At 52.8% G+C, this 21,266-nt stretch overlaps 1 protein-coding gene across 3 annotated transcripts in view; it reads right to left on the bottom strand.

The window, feature by feature from the left end:
* The window catches only part of QRICH2 (glutamine rich 2), a 29,881-nt gene extending 9,150 nt beyond the window's left edge, over window positions 1-20,731 (bottom strand). For 2 of the 3 annotated variants that reach the window (XM_061392766.1, XM_061392767.1), the window contains exons 1-12: window positions 18,474-20,731; window positions 18,215-18,304; window positions 16,523-16,582; window positions 15,991-16,101; window positions 9,943-12,961; window positions 8,616-8,701; window positions 7,423-7,520; window positions 6,817-6,931; window positions 1,429-1,689; window positions 586-708; window positions 430-504; window positions 76-240 (exon numbers count right to left, since the gene is read on the bottom strand). In XM_061392766.1, coding sequence (XP_061248750.1) covers window positions 76-240; window positions 430-504; window positions 586-708; window positions 1,429-1,689; window positions 6,817-6,931; window positions 7,423-7,520; window positions 8,616-8,701; window positions 9,943-12,961; window positions 15,991-16,101; window positions 16,523-16,582; window positions 18,215-18,304; window positions 18,474-18,983 — 4,713 coding nt within the window. In that variant the 5' untranslated portion in view covers window positions 18,984-20,731. Of the gene's footprint in view, window positions 1-75; window positions 241-429; window positions 505-585; window positions 709-1,428; window positions 1,690-6,816; window positions 6,932-7,422; window positions 7,521-8,615; window positions 8,702-9,942; window positions 12,962-15,990; window positions 16,102-16,522; window positions 16,583-16,907; window positions 16,994-18,214; window positions 18,305-18,473 lie in introns of those variants that run through there. The other variant, XM_061392768.1, reaches the window with a different exon arrangement.
* Between the last annotated feature and the right edge of the window lie 535 nt (window positions 20,732-21,266).

Here is a 21,266-nt window from a genome sequence, read left to right as displayed (position 1 = left end):
ACGGGGACCAGGTGAGCTCTGAGAAAGCAGGTGGGGGTCTGCAGTGCCCGGAGGAGGTGGCGTTGCCCGGGTCACCTTGTTGTCCATCTCCACCAGGAGCTTGTCCAGCATCTTCTGCCAGTCCTGCTCCTGCCCCGTCATCTTGGCCACCAGCTCCTGCATCATGTGGTTCAGCTGCTCCGTGGTGGCGTCGAACTGGACGCGGCTCACTTTGGCCGCCAGGGCACTCTTGTCAGCTTTCTGCCCAGAGACGGGGACGAGATGCGCCCCCACCAAGATGGGAGAGAGCCACGGCGGGGCCCTGCTCCACGTAGCTCAACTCTGATGCTGAGCCCACATCCCACCTTGGGCTCCTCTCCTCTCTCTGCTTTTTCAAGAGTGGGAGCGATGGGACCTCCCTTGGTGGCCTTTCTTCAGGCCTGGCCTTACCACATCGATTTCCATCTCCAGGTGTTCCCTGTCGGCCTTCTCCTTCTCCAGCTTCTCCAGACCCTGGTACAGCACCTGGGAGGCCGAGGGAGCAGAGAATAAGCAGGGAGCCGGTCGCGCCCCAGCCCTGCTCCCCGCCACCCTGCCAGCCCTCACGTCAATGTCCTTCTGCTTCTGCCGATGGTCTTCGATGAGGTTGCTGGTGGTGATGTTGAGTTTCTCGCAGTCGCCCTGCACCTGCAGGATGGCGCTCTGGACGTGGCCCAGCAGCTCTTCATCCTACGCAGGACAAAGGCAGGCTCCCTGGGGCGGCCCCTCCATCCCCACCTGGGATATTGCCGCCCCCCCGACAGGGGAGCCCTTAGAACATCACCCAGCGGACAGGCTGACATCAGACCCCACTCTAGGCCTCCTGGGTTGCCATCATAGCCCACTACCACCTCTCCATGGACTAGCCTCCAGGGGCCCCATCCATTGGTGCAGGTGATCGGTAGAGGTGGTGAGCTGCCCCGGGGCCCCTGAGAGTTGGGATGTGGTCTACAGTCTCCCCTCCTGCCCTGGGCTGAGTGTGAATTCTGGAGTCCAAGAGACAGGCCTCAGGGACTTGTGGTCCTCCCTGCTCTCCACTCCCCACAGCAGGCCTGCCCTTTATAGGGGAAGAGAGAAACAGACCAGAAGACCAGTGTGAAGGAGCGGGCAACAAACCCTAAAGCTATGTCAGTGTCCCCGAGGCACGAGAATGGCTCTGCTTCACCCCTCCACCAGCTATGCTGTCCCCATCCCACCGTGGACCCAGCTCTGCCCCCCAGTCCCCTGTCCCCAGGGCCAGCTTGATGGCTGCCCTCACTGTGACCCTACAGAAAGACCAGGCACTTTCCGGCGGTTGCTAAAGGGCTCCATCATGCAAAAGTGACCCAACATCCCTCCCCTGGGGACTCCCCAGGTGGCTCCTGGCGGGCAGTCATTTGCAGCTACCCAGGAGGGAGGCAGGGGCGTCACCTGACTCTGCAGCTTGGCCTTCTTGGAGGGCCGGGAGGCAGCCAGGTTGCTGACCATGTTCTGGAGCTGCTCGTAGCGCTGCACCAGCATGCTGACCTGGTGGCTCAGGTCCAGGCTGCAGGCTGGGCACGTGGCCGCAGGGTCGATCTGGCTGGGGGCCAGGGTAGTCAGGGTCTTGTGCGGGGCCATGTTCAAGCTCATGGACAGCAGCGTGGAGGACGAGGCCAGCATGTTCTCAATGATCGTCCTGAGCTTGTCTAACTGGGTGTGGGAGAGAGGGCGGGTGCAGGGCAGTGAGCGAGTCACCACACAGTCACCGCCAGCCTTTCTGCCCTGACCTGCTGTGATCCAGGCAGTTGCTGGAGCCTTGGTGCCTCGCAGGGTATGCAGCTCATGGCAGGTGCTTGATGTCTGTCCATTAAAAAGTAAACAGTGTTCCCAGGGAGGGGAGGGCAGGTGCTGATTAAGCCCTTGCAGGAAGGGGGCTTCTGTACCTTTCTCCAGCCAGCCCATTGGTGCAATGTGAGAATGTATCTCCTCTAGCTAAATCCCAGAGTGATGATGTCTGTCAGTCAGTCCACAAACACTTGAGGACCCTGGCAACACACGGGTCCTGCTCCAGGCCCTGGGCAGAGGAGCCGTGGGCTCACACACGCTCTCTCCCCATTTAGTGTGTAAATAACAATAAGAGAACGTGATTTTCTAATGCCACCTACAAAAACAGTCAACTCAAAATGGATTAAAGACCTACATGTAAAACCAAGACCATAAAACTCCTAGAAGAAAACAGGCAGGACACGTTTTGACATAAATTGTAGCAATAGGACTTCCCTGATGGTCCGCTGGAAGAATCCGCCTGCCAGCGCAGGGGACATGGGTTTGATCCCTGATCCAGGAAGATCCCAGGTGCTGTAGAGCAACTACCCCACCTGACACATCTGAGCCCATGGGCAGCAACTCTGAAGCCCATGTGCCTAGAGCCTGTGCTCTGCAACAAGAGAAGCCACTGCAGTGAGAAGCCTGTGCCCCGCAATGAAGAGTAGCCTCTGCTCACCGCAACTAGAGAAAGCCCACGAGCAGCAACGAAGACCCAGAGCAACCAAAAATAAATAAATTATAAAAAATAAATTGTAGCAATATTTTTTTATCTGCCTCCTAAGTCAAAGGAAATAAAAGCAAAAATAAACAAATGAGGCCTAGTTAAACTGAAAAGCTTTTGGACAGCAAAGGAAACCACCAACATAACCTATGGAATGGGAGAAAATATTTCCAAATGATCTGACTGATAAGGGGTTAATATCTAAAACATATAAACAGCTCATACAATTCAACATTTAAAAATCAAACAACCCGATTTAAAAATGGATGGATATCACCCTTATGGCAGAAAGCAAAGAGGAACTAAAGAACCTCTTGGTGAAAGTGAAAGAGGAGAGTGAAAAAGTTGGCTTAAAACTCAACACTCAAAAAACTAAGAACATGGCATCTGGTCCCATCACTTCATGGCAAATAAATGGGGAAACAATGGAAACAGTGAGAGACTTTATTTTCTTGGGCTCCAAAATCACTGCAGATGGTGTCTGCAGCCATGAAATTAAAAGATGCTTGCTCCTTGGAAGAAAAGCTATGACCAACCTAGACAGCATATTAAAAAGCAGAGACATTACTTTGCTGACAAAGGTCTGTCTAGTCAAAGCTATGGAGAAGGCAATGGCAACCCACTCCAGTACTCTTGCCTGGAAAATCCCATGGATGGAGGAGCATGGTAGGCTTCAGTCCATGGGGTCGCAAAGAGTTGGACACGACTGAGCAACTTCACTTTCACTTTTTACTTTCATGCATTGGAGGAGGAAATGGCAACCCGCTCCAGTGTTCTTGCCTGGAGAATCCCAGGGATGGCAGAACTTGGTGGGCTGCCATCTATGGGGTTGCACAGAGTTGGACATGACTGAAGCGACTTAGCAGCAGCAGTCAAAGCTATGGTTTTTCCAGTAGTCATGTATGGATGTGAGAGTTGCACTATAAAGAAAGCTGAGTGGTAAAGAATTGATGCGTGTGAAGTGTGGTGTTGGAGAAGACTCTTGAGAGTCCCTTAGACTGCAAGGAGGTCCAACCAGTCAATTCTTAAGGAGATCAGTCCTGAATATTCCTTGGAAGGACTGATGCTGAAGCTGAAACTCTAATACTTTGGCCACCTGATGCGAAGAGCTGACTCATTGGAAAAGACTCTGATGCTGGGTAAGATTGAAGGCAGGAGGAGAAGGGGACGACAGAGGATGAGATGGTTGAATGGCATCATTGACTCGATGGACATGAGTTTGAGCAAGCTCTGGGAGTTGGTGATGGACAGGGAAGCCTGGTGTGCTGCACTCCATAAGGTCGCAAAGAGTTGGACACGGCCGAGTGACTGAACTGAACTGAGAAGACCTAAGTAGACATTTTTTCCAAAGAAGGTATACAGATGGCCAGCAGGCACATGAAAAGATGCTCAACATCGCTACTTATTGGAGAAATGCAAGTCAAAACCACAATAAGATATCATCGCACACCTCTCAGAAAGGCTAGCATCAAAAAGTCTACAGGGAATGTAAATTGGTACAGTCACCATGGAAAACAGTACAGAGATTTCTAAAAACACTAAAAATAGAATTAGCATATGATCCAGCAATTCCACTCCTGGTTATGTATCTGAAGAAAATGAAAACACGAATTCAAAAAGATACACGCACCTCAATGTCCACAGCAGCACTAGTTATAATAACTAAGACATGGAGCAACCTAAGTTCCCACCAATAGATAAAGAAGATGTGGCTTATATATTAAAATGGAATACTGCTCAGTCATAAAAACCGAAATTTTGCCATTTGCAAAACAACTTGGATGGACCTCTAGAGAAGAGAATGGCTAACCACTCCAGTATTCTTGTTTGGAGAATTCCATGGACAGAGGAGCCTGGAGGCCTAGAGTCCATGGGTTTGCAAAGAGTCAGACATGAGTGAGCTTAAACTAACAGTTTCACTTCACTTTCATGGATGGACCTAGAGTATTATCCTTAGTGAAGTAAGTCAAAGACACATACTGTATGTTGTCACTTACATGTAGAATCTAAAAAATAAACTAGTGAATACAGCAAACAGAAACAGACCCCATGGATCTAGAGAGCAAACCAGTGGTTACAGCTGGGGGAGGGCCGGGGGAGGGACAAGATGGGGCAGGGATTAAGGGGTACAAACCACTGTATAAATGAACAGCGAAGCTATACTGTGCAGCACAGGGAAGCAGAGCCATTCTTTTATAATAACTTCCAATGGAGCATGTTGCTGTTTAGTCGTTTAGGATCGCCAATTCCTTATCCACATCTTCCTGTCCCAGGGATCGAACCTGTGTCTCCAGCTTGGCAGGCAGATTCTTTATCACTGAACCACCTGGGAAGCCCTCAGTGGAGTATAATTTGTAAAAATACTGAATCACTATGTTATACATTTGAAACTGATGTAATATTGTAGATCGACTATACTTCAATTAAAAAAGAGAGAGAGAACGTGACCAGTGCCACCACTGCAGGGGTCTCCCACGGCCTGGTGGGAACACACTCCTCCCACTGGCCCTCCTGCTCTCTTCTGGATCCCATGGTCCCAGTTTGTCCCCACAAAGGACTGGTCCTGGGTAGACACCAGGCCGCCCAAAGATCTGTGACATGTTGCCTGCCTTGGGGACAGGGGCTGAGCCAACCTAGGGCCCCCCTTCTTGGAAGCATGTGACATTGCAAGCCCTGGGGCAGGCCTTCTGGACCATGTGTGAGCGATAAGAAAGCTGACTGACACAGGGAACCCAGCCTGGTGTTCCGTGATGACCCAGAGGTGTGGAATGGGAGCGGGGAGGGAGGCGCCAGAGGGAGGGGCTGCTGCTGCGTCATTTCAGTCGGGTCCGATTCTGTGCAACCCCATAGACGGCAGCCCACCAGGCTCCGCTGTCCCTGGGATTCTCCAGGCAAGAACACTGGAGTGGGTTGCCATTTCCTTCCCCAAAGCATGAAAGTGAAAAGTGAAAGGGAAGTCGCTTAGTCGTGTCTGACTCTTCGTGACCCCATGGACTGCAGCCCACAAGGCTCCTCCGTCCATGGGATTTTCCAGGCAAGAGTACTGGAGTGGGGTGCCATTGCCTTCTCCAAGAGGGAGGGGAGATATATATATATATATATAATTATGACTGATTTGTGTTGTTGTACAGCAGAAACCAACACCACATAGTAAAGCAATTATCCTCCAATTATAAAATAAACGAAAAAAAAAAAAAGAAAGCCGACGGAATACAGAAGGGAAGAGAGATACAGCAGTATTTGAGAAAGATGGATAAGGAAAGGGACATGGAGGCAGACAGACACAAAAGACACAGAGGGCTTCCCTGGTGGTCCAGTGGTTAAGAATCTGCCTTGCAAAGCAAGGGACACCAGTTCGATCCCTGGTCCGGCAAGATCCCACATGCCAAGGAGCAACTAACCTGGTGCTCCATGACGACTGAGCCAGCATTCTAGAGCCACTCCTGAAGCCCGCGTGCCTTGAGCCTGCGCTCCGAGGCAAGAGAAGATGCTGCAGGGAGAATCCCTCGCACTGCATTCAAGAGTAGCCCCTGCTCAATGCAACTAGAGAAAGCCCTCGCATGCAGCCAAGAAGACCCAGCAAAGCCAATAAACAAAGAAAGAAATCTTTTTCAAAAAAGACACACAAGGACAGACAGGTAGTGGCCCAGGCCAGACTGGCGCCTTGGCCTTGAAGTTTGCCCTTCCCAATTTCCTCTACACGTCTGTGTTTTCACCCAGGCTCCTGTTGGCCTGAGCTCAGCATGACTTTTGCCACCAGAAGAGTTAACACTCTTCTGAAGAGTCAGGAGCTAGGCCTGCCTAGCAGCGGGTGGATGTCCTCCAGGTGTGGCCCTGGGGAGCCCCAGAGGTGGCAAAGCTCAGGCCTGAGCCTTGGAATAACACATGACTCTCAAACACACCATCTACTGCCGTCCTATCCAAGACAGTCAGTCCTGGGTTGTGAAATGGTGCACACCGCCATCCTGGAAAACTTGGAGGGGGTCCTGAATGGGGCCTCTAGCATAAAAGGGTTCCTGATGTGAACCCCCTGGGCCCATGACTTTGCCCATCTGATCCTTCTATGGGCACTCAGAGAGCTGGTCTGAGTCCAGACAGTCCTCACTGGGAACATTCTGGGGTGACCAACACTCACGATGTAAAGGCAGACACTCCCAGGAGAGTGAAAAGACAACCCCCAGAAAGGGAGAAAATACTTGCCCAGTATATATCGGATAAGCGTTTAGTATCCCCACCGCCCTCAGCCAGCTCTGAGAAGGGGCCTCGTCCCTGTGGCTGAAGGTCCTCACCTGATCCTGCAGGTAAATGGAGGCTTCGGAGACCGAATGTTCCATGCTGACCTTGCCCTTCTCTTGGCTCTCCCTCAGCTCGCCCAGCTCCTTCTCGATGTCGGCCATGGTGACTCTGCACAAGATATGGTCCAGCCCACTACCTGCCCAGGGGCCAGGGCCCGCCATGGCCAAGCGCCAGCCGTCAAGGATGCAGGAGGCAGCCCGGTGCTCTTTCACATCCCCTCTCCAGGCTTGCCTAAAGCGTCCAAGGCCCTGCCTGCCGTGGAGGCGGGTGCCCAGCGTGCCTGGCTGAGAGGCTTCAAGGGGGTGAGGCCTGGCCCTGCACAGAGACTGTTCTGAGGGGCTCCAGCAAATGCTTTGAAGCCTCCAACTGTGGACAGAATCTAGGGAGCTTTTTGTCCGGGGAGAGGAGTGCTCTTCCAAGCCCTGGTGCTGAACTGTTTTAAGAACCTGGGAAACTTCCACTAGCAACCTGAACTAGGTACGGACAACCTGAAGAGCAGACGTGATCCGGATCAAAGATAGCAGTCGGCTCAGGAATGAGGGAACCAGCTGAGAACACGTGATGCCAGGACACAAGCTGTACTCGGCCGGGGATTTTACCTGAGGATACCCAGCTGCAGGTTCATCGGGCCACCTTTCTCCTCCTTTCCTATTTCTTTCTCCCCATGATCCTCCAGGATCTTGCTCATCTTCTCCATCTACAAATCCAATGGAAGAGCAGTGTCAGGCGGCCTTGAGATCTCTGCTTTCTGAATGTACCTCTGCAGGCCCAGCAAGCTCCTCCCTCATTCCCTAATCCTTTTTTTTTTTTTTTCCATACCGTGAGGCTTGCGGGATCTTAGTTTCCTAACCAGGGATCGAACCCAGGCTGCTGGCAGCAAAAGCACAGAGTCCTAACCACTGGACCTCCAGGCAAGTCGCCCCACCCCCTAATCCTAATCCAATCCTCTAGCAAAGCCTGAGGCCCCTTCCTGACATTCAGTCCATCTACCCCGTGGATGGAGATGCTGTTGCTTAGTCGCTCAGTTGTGTCTGACTCTTTGCGACCCCGTGGAGTGTAGCCCGCCAGGCTCTTCTGTCTATGGGAGCAAGAATACTGGAGTAGGTTGCCATGCCCTCCTCCAGGGGATCTTCCCAACCCAGGAATTGAACCAGGGTCTCCTGCATTGCAGGTGCATTCTTTACCACCTGAGCCACCAGGGAAGCCCGTGGATGTAGAGAGCTGGCATTAAGAGAACGACTGGGGATTTCCATGGTAGTCCAGTGATTAAAACTTCGCCTTCCAATGCAAGGGGTATGGGTTCAATCCCTGGGAGGGGAGCTAAGATTCCCACATGCCTCAGGGCCAGAAAACCAAAACATAAAAAGACAGAAGTAGTACTGTAACAAATTCAATAATGACTTTAAATATCATCCACATCAAAATAAAAACCTTAAACAGAGACAGAGAGAAGGACTGAAGACCTAACAGCCCCTCGCCATGACTGCTGGCCCCAGACAGTCCCACAAACTCCAAGGCTGCTCCAGGGACAGCGGGTGTTACTGGAAACGACCACACGTAATGAAAGGAGCCCAGGCCACCTTGCTGGCTCAATGGAATCTTAAGAGCTTTGAATGTCAGGTTTTCGATCCAGGAAAGAAACACACTGAAGCCTGGGGTGTGTTTCCCATCGGAGGGGACTGTAAAGTTCCACGTGATAGTGGTGACAGGACTGTGTAGTCCATGACAATGAAAATGGAAGGTGGGATTGTTGGCACTGGAAGGCAAAGCAGATGGACCCTCCCTTACTTACTTTTGCTTGCTGTTGTCGAATTTCTTTGGCCAAGGCCTTTAAGGTCTTCAGCTGTTCCTGCAGGTCAGGGGGTATGGACTTCTTGACTATGGAGAACAGAGTCAGGAAAATCAGATTTCTAATGGCTCCCAATCCCAGCCTCACAATGAAGAACAACATGGATCATTTATCTGGCTTTTCCTGGGGGCTGGAGTGGAGAGGGGATGGGAAGAAAGGAGTGTCTTTTTAGGGCTCCCCTGGTGGCTCAGTGGTAAAGTATCCACCTGCAATGCAGGAGACATGGGTTCTATCCCTGGGTCAGGAAGATCCCCTGGAGGAGGAAATGGCAACTCACTCCAGTATTCTTGTCTGGAGAATTCCATGGACAGAGGAGCCTGGCGGGCTACAGTCCATGGGATTACATAAGAGTTGGACACAACTTAGCAACTCAACAATGACAACAAAATCCTTAGCCTTAAAAGTCCACCTAATGCTTAATATCCTAAAGGAAATTACCCATTTAACCCACAATTGCCACTCAAACCTTAATTCTCTGGGGCTAGAGCTGTGACTGTGCAAAGGTTAAGTTTAGTTTTTCAACATTCTCTCTCCCCATCCAACCCAACACAGTCGTCTTCCTCTTGCTCAGCATTCTCCTGGCTGCTTTCCAGAGCCCAGCAGAGGCACAGGAACCTGCCTTCCTTCTCTTGAGGCAGCTTCACTCCTACTGGTTTAGTCTCATCCCTTGAACCCCGAGGGCTTCCCAGGTGGCTCAATGGTAAAGAATCCACCTGCCAAGCAGGAGATGTGTGTTTGATCCCTTGGTCAGGAAGAGCTCCTGGAAGAGGAAATGGCAACCCACTCCAGTATTCTTTTTCTTTCTTTCTTTTTAATATTTATCTATTTGGCTGCATCGGGTCTTAGTTGTAGCACTCAGGGTCTTTGTCGTGTGGCTCGAGGGCTTCTCTCTAGTTTTGGTGTGCGGGCTTAGTTGCCCTGCAGCATGTGGGATCTAGTTCCCTGACCAGGGATCAAACCTGTGTTCCTCTGCACTGGAAGGCGGCTTCTTAACCGCTGGACCACCAGGGAAGTCCCCACTCCAGTATTCTTGCCTGGGAAATCCCATGGACAGAGGAACCTGGCGGGCTACAGTCCACGGGGCTGCAAAGAGTCAGACATAAGTTAGCGACTAAACACCAACAACTCGGACCCTTGAAGGCTATGGGAGAACCCAGAATGGCTGAGAATGGAAATGCCCTTTTCGGGGGTCTCAGGCTCAGGAGGAGAAAAGGATGAAATCAGCTGAGGAGGAGGACAATGGTCTCTCCTCTGTGCATGCAGCACCCACCCATCAGTGCCAGCAGGTACTGGATCTTCTCCAAGTCCGTTTGGCCAGCCTGTTCCTCATCCAGGTCCTTTATGTTCTCCTTAAGCTCCATGTAGAGGGCGATAATCTCTCCCATCATACGAAATGTTTCCACTGCTATGGGGAAGCTAGGAGCCAATTTATCCAGCGATTCACGTCTCTCACTCTGAGTATCACTCCTTTCGGATGAGCCTCGGTTCAGAGAGTCAAGGGAGTGTGTGCTCCTGGGAAAGGGGGCCTCTTGGCTTGGGGAAGTCGGAACAGAAACTCCAGGTTGACGTAAGACATATAGTTCTTTTGGACTCATACCTACCTGGACTTGCTGATCTACACCTTGATACCCTGGGCCACCATACATTAGGCCCTGGGAGTCTGGGATAGAGTCAGGAACAGCCTGGTCATGCTGCTCTGGTTCAGATGTTTCCAAATGCTGTTGATCCTGGGGTGCAGATCCTACAGCTGTGCTTAATGGTGTTGGGCCACGCTGCAGCAAACCTTGTCGATACATTTCTCGTAGTACCAAACCTTCTCGGTCTGTACCTGATGGTGTCAGACCTTGACTGGCTAGGAGTGATGACACCCGACCATACTGATCCCTGCCAGGAGCTGCCACACCTTGCTGGTATGAGCGTGGTGATGTAAAACTTTGAGAATCAGCACGGTATGTTGGAAGCCCGAGAAGCTCTGTGCCTGGTGGTATTATGCTTCGACCTGTGCCAGACTGCCTCCCCCAACGCGGATCTATCACAGGCTGAACCAAACCCTGCTGATCGGCACCAGGCTGCATGAAGCCACGTGGGTAGGCACCAGGTTGGATCAAACCACCTGGATAGGCACCAGTCTGGACTAGACCAGGAGGATATGCCCCAGGTGGGACCAAGCCAGGCATAGATATATTAGGCTGAAAAAAGCCATGTTGACCTCTATCAGGCTGTACTAAACCATACTGATCCACTTGAGGTTGTACCAACCCAGGCTGACCTGCACTGGGCTGCACCATACCAGCCTGGCCTACACCGGGCTGCACCACACCAGCCTGGGCTGCACCGGGCTGCACCGCACCAGCCTGGGCTGCACCGGGCTGGACCGCACCAGGCTGGCCTGCACCGGGCTGCACCGCACCAGCCTGGGCTGCACCGGGCTGCACCGCACCAGGCTGGCCTGCACCGGGCTGCACCGCACCAGCCTGAACTGCACCGGGCTGGACCGCACCAGCCTGGGCTGCACCGGGCTGGACCGCACCAGGCTGGCCTGCACCGGGCTGCACCGCACCAGCCTGGCCTGCACCGGGCTGCACCGCACCAGGCTGGCCTGCACCGGGCTGCACCGCACCAGCCTGGCCTGCACCGGGCTGCACCGCACCAGGCTGGCCTGCACCGGGCTGCACCGCACCAGCCTGGACTGCACCGGGCTGGACCGCACCAGCCTGGCCTGCACTGGGCTGCACCGCACCAGCCTGGCCTGCACCGGGCTGCACCGCACCAGCCTGGCCTGCACCGGGCTGCACACCAGCCTGGCCTGCACCGGGCTGCACCACACCAGCCTGGGCTGCACCGGGCTGGACCACACCAGCCTGGGCTGCACCAGATTGCACCAAACCAGGGTGACCTATATCAGGTTGCACCATACCAGGTTGACCTGCACCAGGCTGCACCAAACCTCGATGATACATTCTAGGTGGCACCAAACCTCGTGGATACATTCTAGGCTGCATGAAACCAGGGTGACCTATACCAGGTTGCACCAAACCTCGCGGATACATTTCAGGTTGCACCAAACCTCGCGGATACATTCTAGGCTGCATTATACCAGCCTGGCCTGCACCGGGCTGCACCACACCAGGCTGGCTTACACCGGGCTGCACCACACCAGCCTGGCCTGCACCGGGCTGCACCACACCAGGCTGGCTTACACCGGGCTGCACCACACCAGCCTGGCCTGCACCGGGCTGCACCACACCAGGCTGGCTTACACCGGGCTGCACCACACCAGCCTGGCCTGCACCGGGCTGCACCACACCAGGCTGGCTTACACCGGGCTGCACCACACCAGCCTGGCCTGCACCAGGCTGGATCATCTCATGCTGCTCTGTGCCAGGTTGTATGAAGCCAGATGTTCCCAAACTGGGCTGTACAAAAACTTGCTGATCCATGGGATATATTACAAATCCATGCTGATCTACACCAAGAGGTTCCACTCCAGACTGATACGTGCCAAGTGGTCCCACACCACTCTCGTCCATTCCAGGAAGCTGATATGTGCTAAGCGGAACTGTACCAGGCTGATCTGTACTAGGCTGTTCTGATCCTGGCTGATCTCTGCCAGGTACCACTGGTGGCACCACATCACTCTGAGCCATGCCAGCTAGTACCAATTCCTGCTCATCCATTCCAGGCAGCATCACTCCAACCTGATCCACACTGATGGGAACCATGCCAGGCACATAAGCGCTGGGATACAGCAAATCAAGCTGATCCGAATCAAATGATCCGAATCCATATTGATCTGGCCTTGCATAGAGGTGGCCTTGGCTTGTGAACACTCCCCTGTGCTGATCTGGGGACACCTGAGTGTGTTGATCTCTGGGCAAGGACACATCCTGATACACTGGGCCAAGGTGGGTATCCCGTTCATCTCTTCGTAGATGCCCTGAGCTGTGCTGCTCTCTAGGCCGGCGGCGATCTGGCTCTGCCCTCAACTGGGACATAGATGGCGGATGGGGTCTGGCCAGGCCAGCTTCATCACGGGCCCTTAAGTGCTGTTCTCTAGCCGGAAACCCAGTGGCAGAGGAAACTCTGCTTCGTTCCCTGCCAGGAGGCCCATCGAAGGGGTATCCTATGCCGCTAGTTCCTGAAAAGGTCTTGTCTGTGATGAAACCAGCAGAGTCTATAGCCTGGTCAACACTTGGGTACTTTGTGGAGACTCCACTTGCAATTAGGTCACTTGATGTTATGGAACTCTGTCTTTTGCGCCGCTGAAGTCCTGTTGTTGACTCTGAGATCTGGTGAAAGAGGAAGAAAGAAATCAGTGACTCTAAGGAAAAAGTACTCATGGTAGGAGTCAGAGGGTAGGAAGTCTGGGGTATCCGATGAAGGTGATTTAGAGCCCTTGGGGAGAAAACAAGCACCCTTACAAAACTAAGCTGGACACAAAGACTGACTTTGACATCCTTGAAAGACAGTTCTCCAGATTTTTGAGTCTGTACATTTGTAAATGGTATCTTTATATGTAATTTTCCTCATAGAAGACAGGAGGGGGAGCCCGCTGGTGGCCCACTAGTTAAGAATCCATATGCCAGTGCAGGGGACATGGGTTTGATCCCTGGTCTGGGAAGATTCACATATCGCGAGGCAGCTAAACCTGCACAGCACCACTACTGAAGCCCATGGGCATAGATGGCCCATGCACCACAACAGGAGAAGGCACCGCAGTGAGAAACCCACGCACTGCAACTAGAGATATTCCCCACTCGCCACAGCTAGAGAAAGGCCACACGTAGCAATGAAGACTCACCACAGCCAAACTATAAAGTAAAAAAAAAGTGGGGGGGGAAACCTGCTAAATCACGTGATCAACTCCAACTTTTACTGAGTCTACAAATAAAGGACATGAGTAATTGATTGAGTTTACAATATCAAGTCTCCTCCACCATTGACCCATGGCTGGCAGTAGAAGCGCGCACAGTAGGGAAAGTGAACCGTGTATTTAAAATGCAAAGCACAAACTCAGAAACTCTAAAGACAGGAATTGTCCGTATTGACTCTCACAAAAGAACAGGCATACATGTACAAAGACAGAGTCTGAGGCATTGTTTATGAAAACAGATTATCTACAGGGGACCAAGAGGCCTCCCTGGTGGTCTAGTGGTTGAGATTCCATGCTTCTGGACTTCCTTGGTCCAGTGCTAAAGAATCTGCCTGCCAATGCAGGGAACACTATTGATCCCTGGTCCAGAAGATTCCACATGCCGTGGAGCAACCTAAGCTCATGTGCCACAGCTACTGGGCCCGCACTCTAGAGCCTGGCTCTGCCATGTGAGAAGCCACCACAGTGAGAAGCCCGCGCAACTAGAGAACAGCCCTCACTCACTGAAACGAGAGAAAGACTGCACGCAGCAACAAAGACCCAGTGCGGTCAAGAATAAACCAAATTCTAAAAGAAGATGAATCATGGGAGGGAGTCAACTCTATTTTACAGAAGATTCTTTAAGACCTCTCCCCTAGGGATGCAAGTGAAACAAGAATTTCTTGAAGAAGTACCATGAGGAGGAGGAGGAAGGAGAGAAAAAGAAGGTGGGAGAGAAGCATCAGCAGCACCTCCGGGCAAAGCTGCGAAGACCTGCCCCGTCGGCCATCAGAACACACCCTTGGGAACAAGCGGTCAGTGTCCTTCCATACTCAGGTTCTGGGATGAGCATCTTCCACGTGGATTCTGAGCTCCTTGAACTGCAGTTGCTACATGGACAGTGTCCTTCCTCACGTCTGCGTCTCCAAGCATGGAATCTATTCCTCTGTACTCATCACACCACCCCCCCACCCCCTGTACTCACATCCAAGCCTCAATCCTGTCTGTCTACTCATGATGCAGGCAGTATACCTCACAATCACCTTAGAGTTACTGCCAACAAGGCAAAAAAAAAAAAAATAAAATTGGGCTCAAGCGTGTTGTATTTCCTCAGCTTGAGAGAGTGAAACTCTCCACTGCTTTCATTATGATTACTAACTGACTCTTGCTTCTCAAAAATTAATATTTATATTTATTCTCATCTGCTTCTGGGGCTGTTCGTGATTCTGAGCAACCGTCAGAACCCTGACACTTTCTTACTTCTGGACAAGTAAAAAGTCTAGAGGCGCTTCTGTCGAGGCTTATTTTTAGGTCTTTCAGGTGTCTTCTGCTGGCACCCCCAAAAATGTGCTGCTCACTCAAAACACAGAATAGTGATATGTGGGTAAATGCAAAAAAGCTTTGGCTTAAAAAAAGTGACAGTGAAAGCAGAGGCCACCTTTTTCTAGGCTGGTCACTTGGTTTGCAGGCTCTTCTTTGAACTCTCTGATGCTGCTTTACTCGAAGAGGGCCCTGAACTCAGAAAACATGGAGACTAGAAGGGTGTCTTTGTACCAAGACGGTATTTGGCGCACCCCAGATGGCCACTTGGTGGCGCCAAAGGGCCCACTCTCTTTCCCCTGCTTGTCGGTCCATCCGTGGGACCCTTTCTGAGGAATCCAGATACACAAAGTCAGAGGAAGGGGAATGTCAAGACCAAAAGGGCACCTGATCCTTGTCCTTGAGGGTTATTTGAAAATACCCACTTTATTCCGATGAAGAAAGCTTGGTTTGGTTACCCTATGCACTGCCTCGAGGCAGATGCCACCCGTGTGTACAAGTCACCATGAGCAAAAGGCTCCCTGAACGGGTTTTATTTCCATGGTTGGTCACCTTTGTGCACTGATAGTGAAAGGACTCGTGCGTTTTAGGACAGACTTTAAAGGAACTTTGAAAAGCTAGGAAAGCAAATCAAATCTATGCTCTGGGGACTTCTCTGGTGGTTCAGTGGCCGAAACTCCATGCTCCCAATGCAGGGGGCCTGGATTCGATCCCTGGTAGGGGAACTAGATCCCACGTGCTGCAACTAAAAATATTTCACATGCCGCAACCAGGATCTGATGCAGCAAATAAATATTTTTTAAAAACAAAACAAACAAAATCCGGTTTTGAGAAACAAGTTCTCTCCTCCGTTGCTTGTGGAACTCCAAATCAGAACCACAACCACAAAAGGCAATTTGGGCCAAAGCTAGCCAAACTATAAACATGTATTCTGTTTCTAGGAATTTACCCTATGAATACCTTCACTTGTGTGAATGTCACATTAGAGCAGGGTTCCTTATAAGATTGGGGAAAAACATTAAAACTATCCGTAATATTAATAGAAAACTCATGAAGGAAATTATAAACATCTGCATAACAGAACACTGTGAGGTTCAGGGGCCCCTTCCAAGACTGCCCACCCCCAGGACCCCCACCCTTATTTACTGTTTGTGAGCCCTTCCAGCCATCAGTAATCGCCTGCTCCAGCTCTTCCCAGGTGACCATGGTGGCCTCTTCTGAAGACGGCATCACACTCAGCTTCCGGTTTAATAATTCCTGAAAGTGAAAAGACAACACGCACAGACAAGCACACACACACACCGAACACACACAACACACACACCCCTCGTTTAATCCCAGGACGCTTTAGGAACAGAACAGGACAGGACAGGACGGGGTGGGTCCTTCCGAAGCCCCAAGGAGAAGTGCTGTCCTTCAGGAAACCAGTGAATTGTGGGCGGCTGGTTTTGTGTCCCGTGTGGGCCCCAGATGGACCTATGAGCAGGGAAGGGATGTTCCCACATGCCAGAGACGGCACCCCAAGAGGCAGGGGACATACATCACCCTTCACTCTAGGGTGGGACGCCTGGGGTGGGAATCTGGGTGAGCCCCGGGAGAGGGGCCAGGCTCTTGGCAACCATCCTACGCCCTAACCCCCTCTCTCACCACCCTTTCCCGCAGAACTGGCTGATATTACCAGGACTTCGTCCTTTTCTCTAATTATCCTCTCCAGTTCTTCAATCCGTTGAAGGAGGTGCTGGAAGAAGAGTTCAAAGACTGAGGATCAAAACAGCCCCTCCAGCAGCCCCTACACACACATACACACATACACACACACGCACGGCAGGAGAGGAAAGGAGGTCCTTGGGTCTTAGAGGAGCCCAAGGTACAGAGAAGCTTGCCAAGCCAGGCTCCCCATTCTCTTCCCAGCCAACAAGAGGAAGGGACATGGGGCGTGGTGAGTGGTACCTGAGGGCTGCGTGCCTTGGACAAAAATGATGTGGGGGTGGGACCCTTTCTTTGGTCCCAGGATGCATTTCATACAACCCACTAGTGGGACTTTGCAATCAGACTGACCTCACCTCTCAAGAACAAAGATGACTGGGTGTCTGAAAGTCCGCACTGTTTAAAGGGGAAAGTGCCTCTGAAGGATCAAAGCAAATCGCTGCCACTTAAAGCGGCTCCTGGGGGCTTCCCAGGTGGCTCAGTGGTACAGAATCCGCCTGCCAATGCAGGAGACGCAGGTTCAATCCCTGGGTCAGGAAGACTCCCTGGAACAGGAAATGGCAACCCTCTCCAGTATTCTCGGCTGGGAAATTCCTTGGACAGAGGAGCCTGGTGGACTACAGTCCATGGCATTGTAAAATGTTGGACACAACTTAGCAAAACAACAAGTGGCTCCTTAGAACTTCGGCAAACCTTCAGAAACAACGAATCTAAAGGTAAGACAGCCTTTAGTCTAAAGGCCAGAGACAAACCCCAAATCTAAAAATGTGCTTGGTCGCTTCAGTTGTGTCTGACTCTTTGCGACCCCATGGACCGTAGCCTGCCAGGCTCCCGTGTCCCTGGGGTTTTCCTGGCAAGAATACTGGAGTAGGTTGCCATGCCCTCCTCCAGGGGATCTTCCTGACCCAGGGATCAAACCTGGGCCTCCTGCACTGCAGGGGGATTCTTTACTGCTGAGCCACTGGAGAAGCCACAAACCTAAAACCACCGCAACTTTAAAAAGAAAAGCTTCCCAGAGCAAAAATGAGTCTGGCTGGGGGCTGGAGGCCTGAGATGAAATGGGCACATAGGCCTGGTGGCGAGTCCCCTCTAGGGTCTCGGTGACCTCCTCCTTTGAGCTTTTCTTCTCCCTCAAGTCTCTCTTCTCAGCCTGGGCTGAGAAGAAACCTCTCTTCTATCCCTGGGCTTCCTCCTAATTGCTCCTCCTTCTTCCAGCTCTAATCCCGGGCTCGGCCTCATATGGGCCTGAAACAGGAGCCTGGCCTGGTATCTCCTGGAACTGAAACGTGCCAGGACTCTGCTGTTCATTGGGAAATGCTTAGCTCAGGACTTCTGGCTTCTCTCTCCAAGGAAACAAAGATCCAAGTGAGAGAGGTGTTGCCTGGGGGGCTGTGGGTGGTGACTCATAACCCTCTGCGTTCTAGCTCCCTTTTCTTGGACCAAACTTTTATCCCTCAACACCTACCACCTTGCTCCTTTATTCTAGTTTAAAGGAAAGTCACTTAAAGAACATTCTGAGTTCTTGGGCCCTCTCTGGGTCTGTTCAGGATGCATGGGTGTCTGACAAGTGGTGGGTGAGCCCCCGGTAAACAGAGGGGAGGAAGGAGGCTGCCCAGGAAGGGGGTCACTCAGCTTCGCAAGGTGGAGTCCCTGCCACCCTCACCTCGGGCTGCAACTCAGGCTGCTCCTTCTTTCGATGGGCTTCCTTCAAAATTTTCATGTCTTCCATGAGGTCCTGGAGCAGCTCGGGGCCCTGCGAGGTAGAAAACGATCCGTGGGGCTCCTGGCCTGGGCCTGGCCGTCCCACGCCTCCAGGCTCCGGGCTCCGGGACTCCTCCCAGGAGCGAGTCTCAGAAGCTCAGCTCCCTGGGGGCGGGGCGCTGGAGAGCGGCCTGGAGGGGGCGGACCGCCCGCACACCCACCTGGAAGACCGGCTTGCTGTCCCTCTTGCCTTTCGTCGGCCCTGTCTGCCCCTTCTCCTGCGTGAGCAGGGCCAAATCCTTCGTTTCCAGCCAGTCGCGGTCGTCCAGCCCGCCAGTCTGGGTGGGGAAGTGCTGCACGTGCGCCACGATGGCCTGCACCTGGCTCCCCATGGTCTTGAGCTGCCGGCCGAGGTCCTGGACCTGGCCGCCCAGGTCCTTCACCTGGGTCTCCAGCGTCTGCGCCCTGGCCACGCTGCTCCTTCGCCTCTCTTTGGGCGCCGGCAGCTGCGGGGTGCTGGTCGACACCCGCGGGGACTCAATGGAGCGACTCTGGTCGAGCATCGGAGACTGGAAGTCGATCCGCGTATCCTGCAGGTTAAGGCTCTTGAGCATGGCCACGAGGAGCGTGTGCAGGGCCGTGAAGTTGACGGCGCCCACCTCCGGGGTGCCGATGGCGAGGTCGGCCAGCTCCCGGAGGGAGACCGAGGGGGCCGCCGTCGCGGGCGGCATCGTGCGCCTTCTAGGGCGGCCCTGCCCGCCTTAATGCTTGCCCCGCCTCCGGGGCCTTTCCGAGCCCCTGAGAGGCCCCGGGGCGCCGCTGCCCCTGGGTTCAGCCGCTCTGGGCACCAGTCTCGGTCTGGAGCCTCTCTGGAGGACGGAGAGGTAGCGCCCGGCCACTAGGCTTCCCACTCTTCGCTCCCGGGAAACTCGGGTCCCGGGACAGCAGAGCCTCTGCCGTCAGCCCGCCGCCATCCGATCACTGAGCTCGAACTCAGGAGTGCAGTGTCCAGGCGGCTGGCGGACGTTTGGAACGAAGTTCGTGGCCCCGTTCGCTGCCCGGTTGTGGGGGCCCCCACGCGCATTCGGGGGATTCCACGGAAGAATGCGCCTCGCGGAGAGTTGGCCTCTGCGAGGAGACCTGCCGGGCCTTGAAGCCACCCGCCCCAAGGAGAGCCTGTTCTAATGGGTCGGGAAAGCCCTGGTCACACCCCAAAGAGCCACCAATTTTTGTTCTCAGTAAACGACCCCCACCCCCATCCAGGGAACACATCAATTTGGGGGTAAGAGGGTGGAGGCCCCCTAAGGCTCACCTAGATTCCAGCTGATTCACTCGGGGAGGAGGGGGGCGGGGCAGGTGGTATCACAGTAATGCAAAGATTTAAGTTAAAGGCCCCATGGCCACTGGGTTTTGTGTGTTCCCTTCACAGAGCAGTGGCAATCCAAGAGACACAGTCTTGAGACCTTGGCCCCTCGGGCACAGTTCCCATATCTTTGCTGAATCAGAAGGGAAGGTAACTTAAAGACTAGTCACAGTATCCAGGTGGTTCCAGTTAGCCACCAGCTGACAGAACTTTCTGTGCTGCTCTGGCCTTGCTTAGAACAGACTCACGTGGTCACGTGCCAGCATCTCCCCTGGTTACAAGGCAGGGCCGATGAGATAAGATCAGGGGGAAAGTGATGCTCTCAGCAACTGAGGCTTATTCTCCCATACCAGAGTCTCCCAGGAAATGGGTACCGCTTGCAGTGTTTACCTTCCAGATAAAGAAAACCTGCACCGGCACTTATACTAGATATTATTTTCACTACTTTTCAAAGTCAAATTTTTAGTTTGAACTGGTTCCTCCATGTTTATTCCCTACCCCCCTCCAAAATAAAAGCAGTGTTTCTTGGAAATGGAGTTAAACCAGTCTGTAACCTCCATGAGGGTTAACCACCCAAGGATTTTTGTTCACTATTATATTCCCAGAGCCGGACACAACAGGCCTTCAGATGGGTTGCTGAGATCAGAACAAATTATTCAGACCTCCCTGGTGGTCCAGTGGTTAGGACTCTGCGTGTCCACTGCAGGGGGCACGGGTTCGATCCCTGGTTGGGGAACGAAGATCTCACATGCTGCAAGGAGTGGCCAAAAAATAGGGGGAAAAAATTCTTTGCAGTCTTTTGTGCATACACTCCTACATTAGAAAACATAAAGCCAGGTCACAGAGTCATAGCTGAAGCTTTTGGATTAAGCGTCGGCTGTACTGGAGGGTGAGATGTGTGGGCTTGCTGCTGCTGCTGACTCTGTGCGACCCCATAGATGGCAGCCCACGAGGTTCCCCCGTCCCTGGGATTCTCCAGGCAAGAACACTGGAGTGGGTTGCCATTTCCTTCTCCAATGCATGAAAGTGAAAAGTGAAGTTGCTCAGTCGTGTCCAACTCTTAGCGACCCCATGGACTACAGCCCACCAGGCTCCTCCATCCATGGGATTCTCCAGGCAAGAGTACCGGAGTGGGGTGCCATTGCCTTCTCCATGTGTGGGTTTAATCGATTCTAAATTCAGGACCTTCCGGAAGAATACGGCTGCTGCTAACACTAGCTGAGGCCAGAACATCAACTCTCTGGGACCTCATGTTTCCATTTTCCCATCCCTGAGACTTGCTGTCATGCCAGGTACACACTGCTGCTAAGTCGCTTCAGTCGTGTCCAACTCTGTGCGACCCCATAGACGGCAGCCCACCAGGCTCCCCCGTCCCTGGGATTCTCCAGGCAAGAACACTGTAGTGGGTTGCCATTTCCTTCTCCAATGCATGAAAGTGAAAAGTGAAAGTGAAGTCACTCAGTCGTGCCCGACTCTTAGCGACCCCACGGACTGCAGCCTACCAGGCTCCTCCGTCCATGGGATTTTCCAGGCAAGAGTACTGGAGTGGGGTGCCATCGCCTTGGACTCACCAAATGCCAATGCAAAGGGCTTATTCTAATACACTCCAATTCTAATCCCAGCAAATGTACACTTAAATGCTTCTGTTAAA

The sequence above is a fragment of the Bos javanicus genome, chromosome 19 (genome assembly GCF_032452875.1).
Source record: "Bos javanicus breed banteng chromosome 19, ARS-OSU_banteng_1.0, whole genome shotgun sequence".
Classification (NCBI taxonomy): domain Eukaryota; kingdom Metazoa; phylum Chordata; class Mammalia; order Artiodactyla; family Bovidae; genus Bos; species Bos javanicus.
The sequence above is the reverse complement of the archived record's forward strand: the minus strand, read 5'-3'. Positions and strand labels throughout refer to the sequence as shown.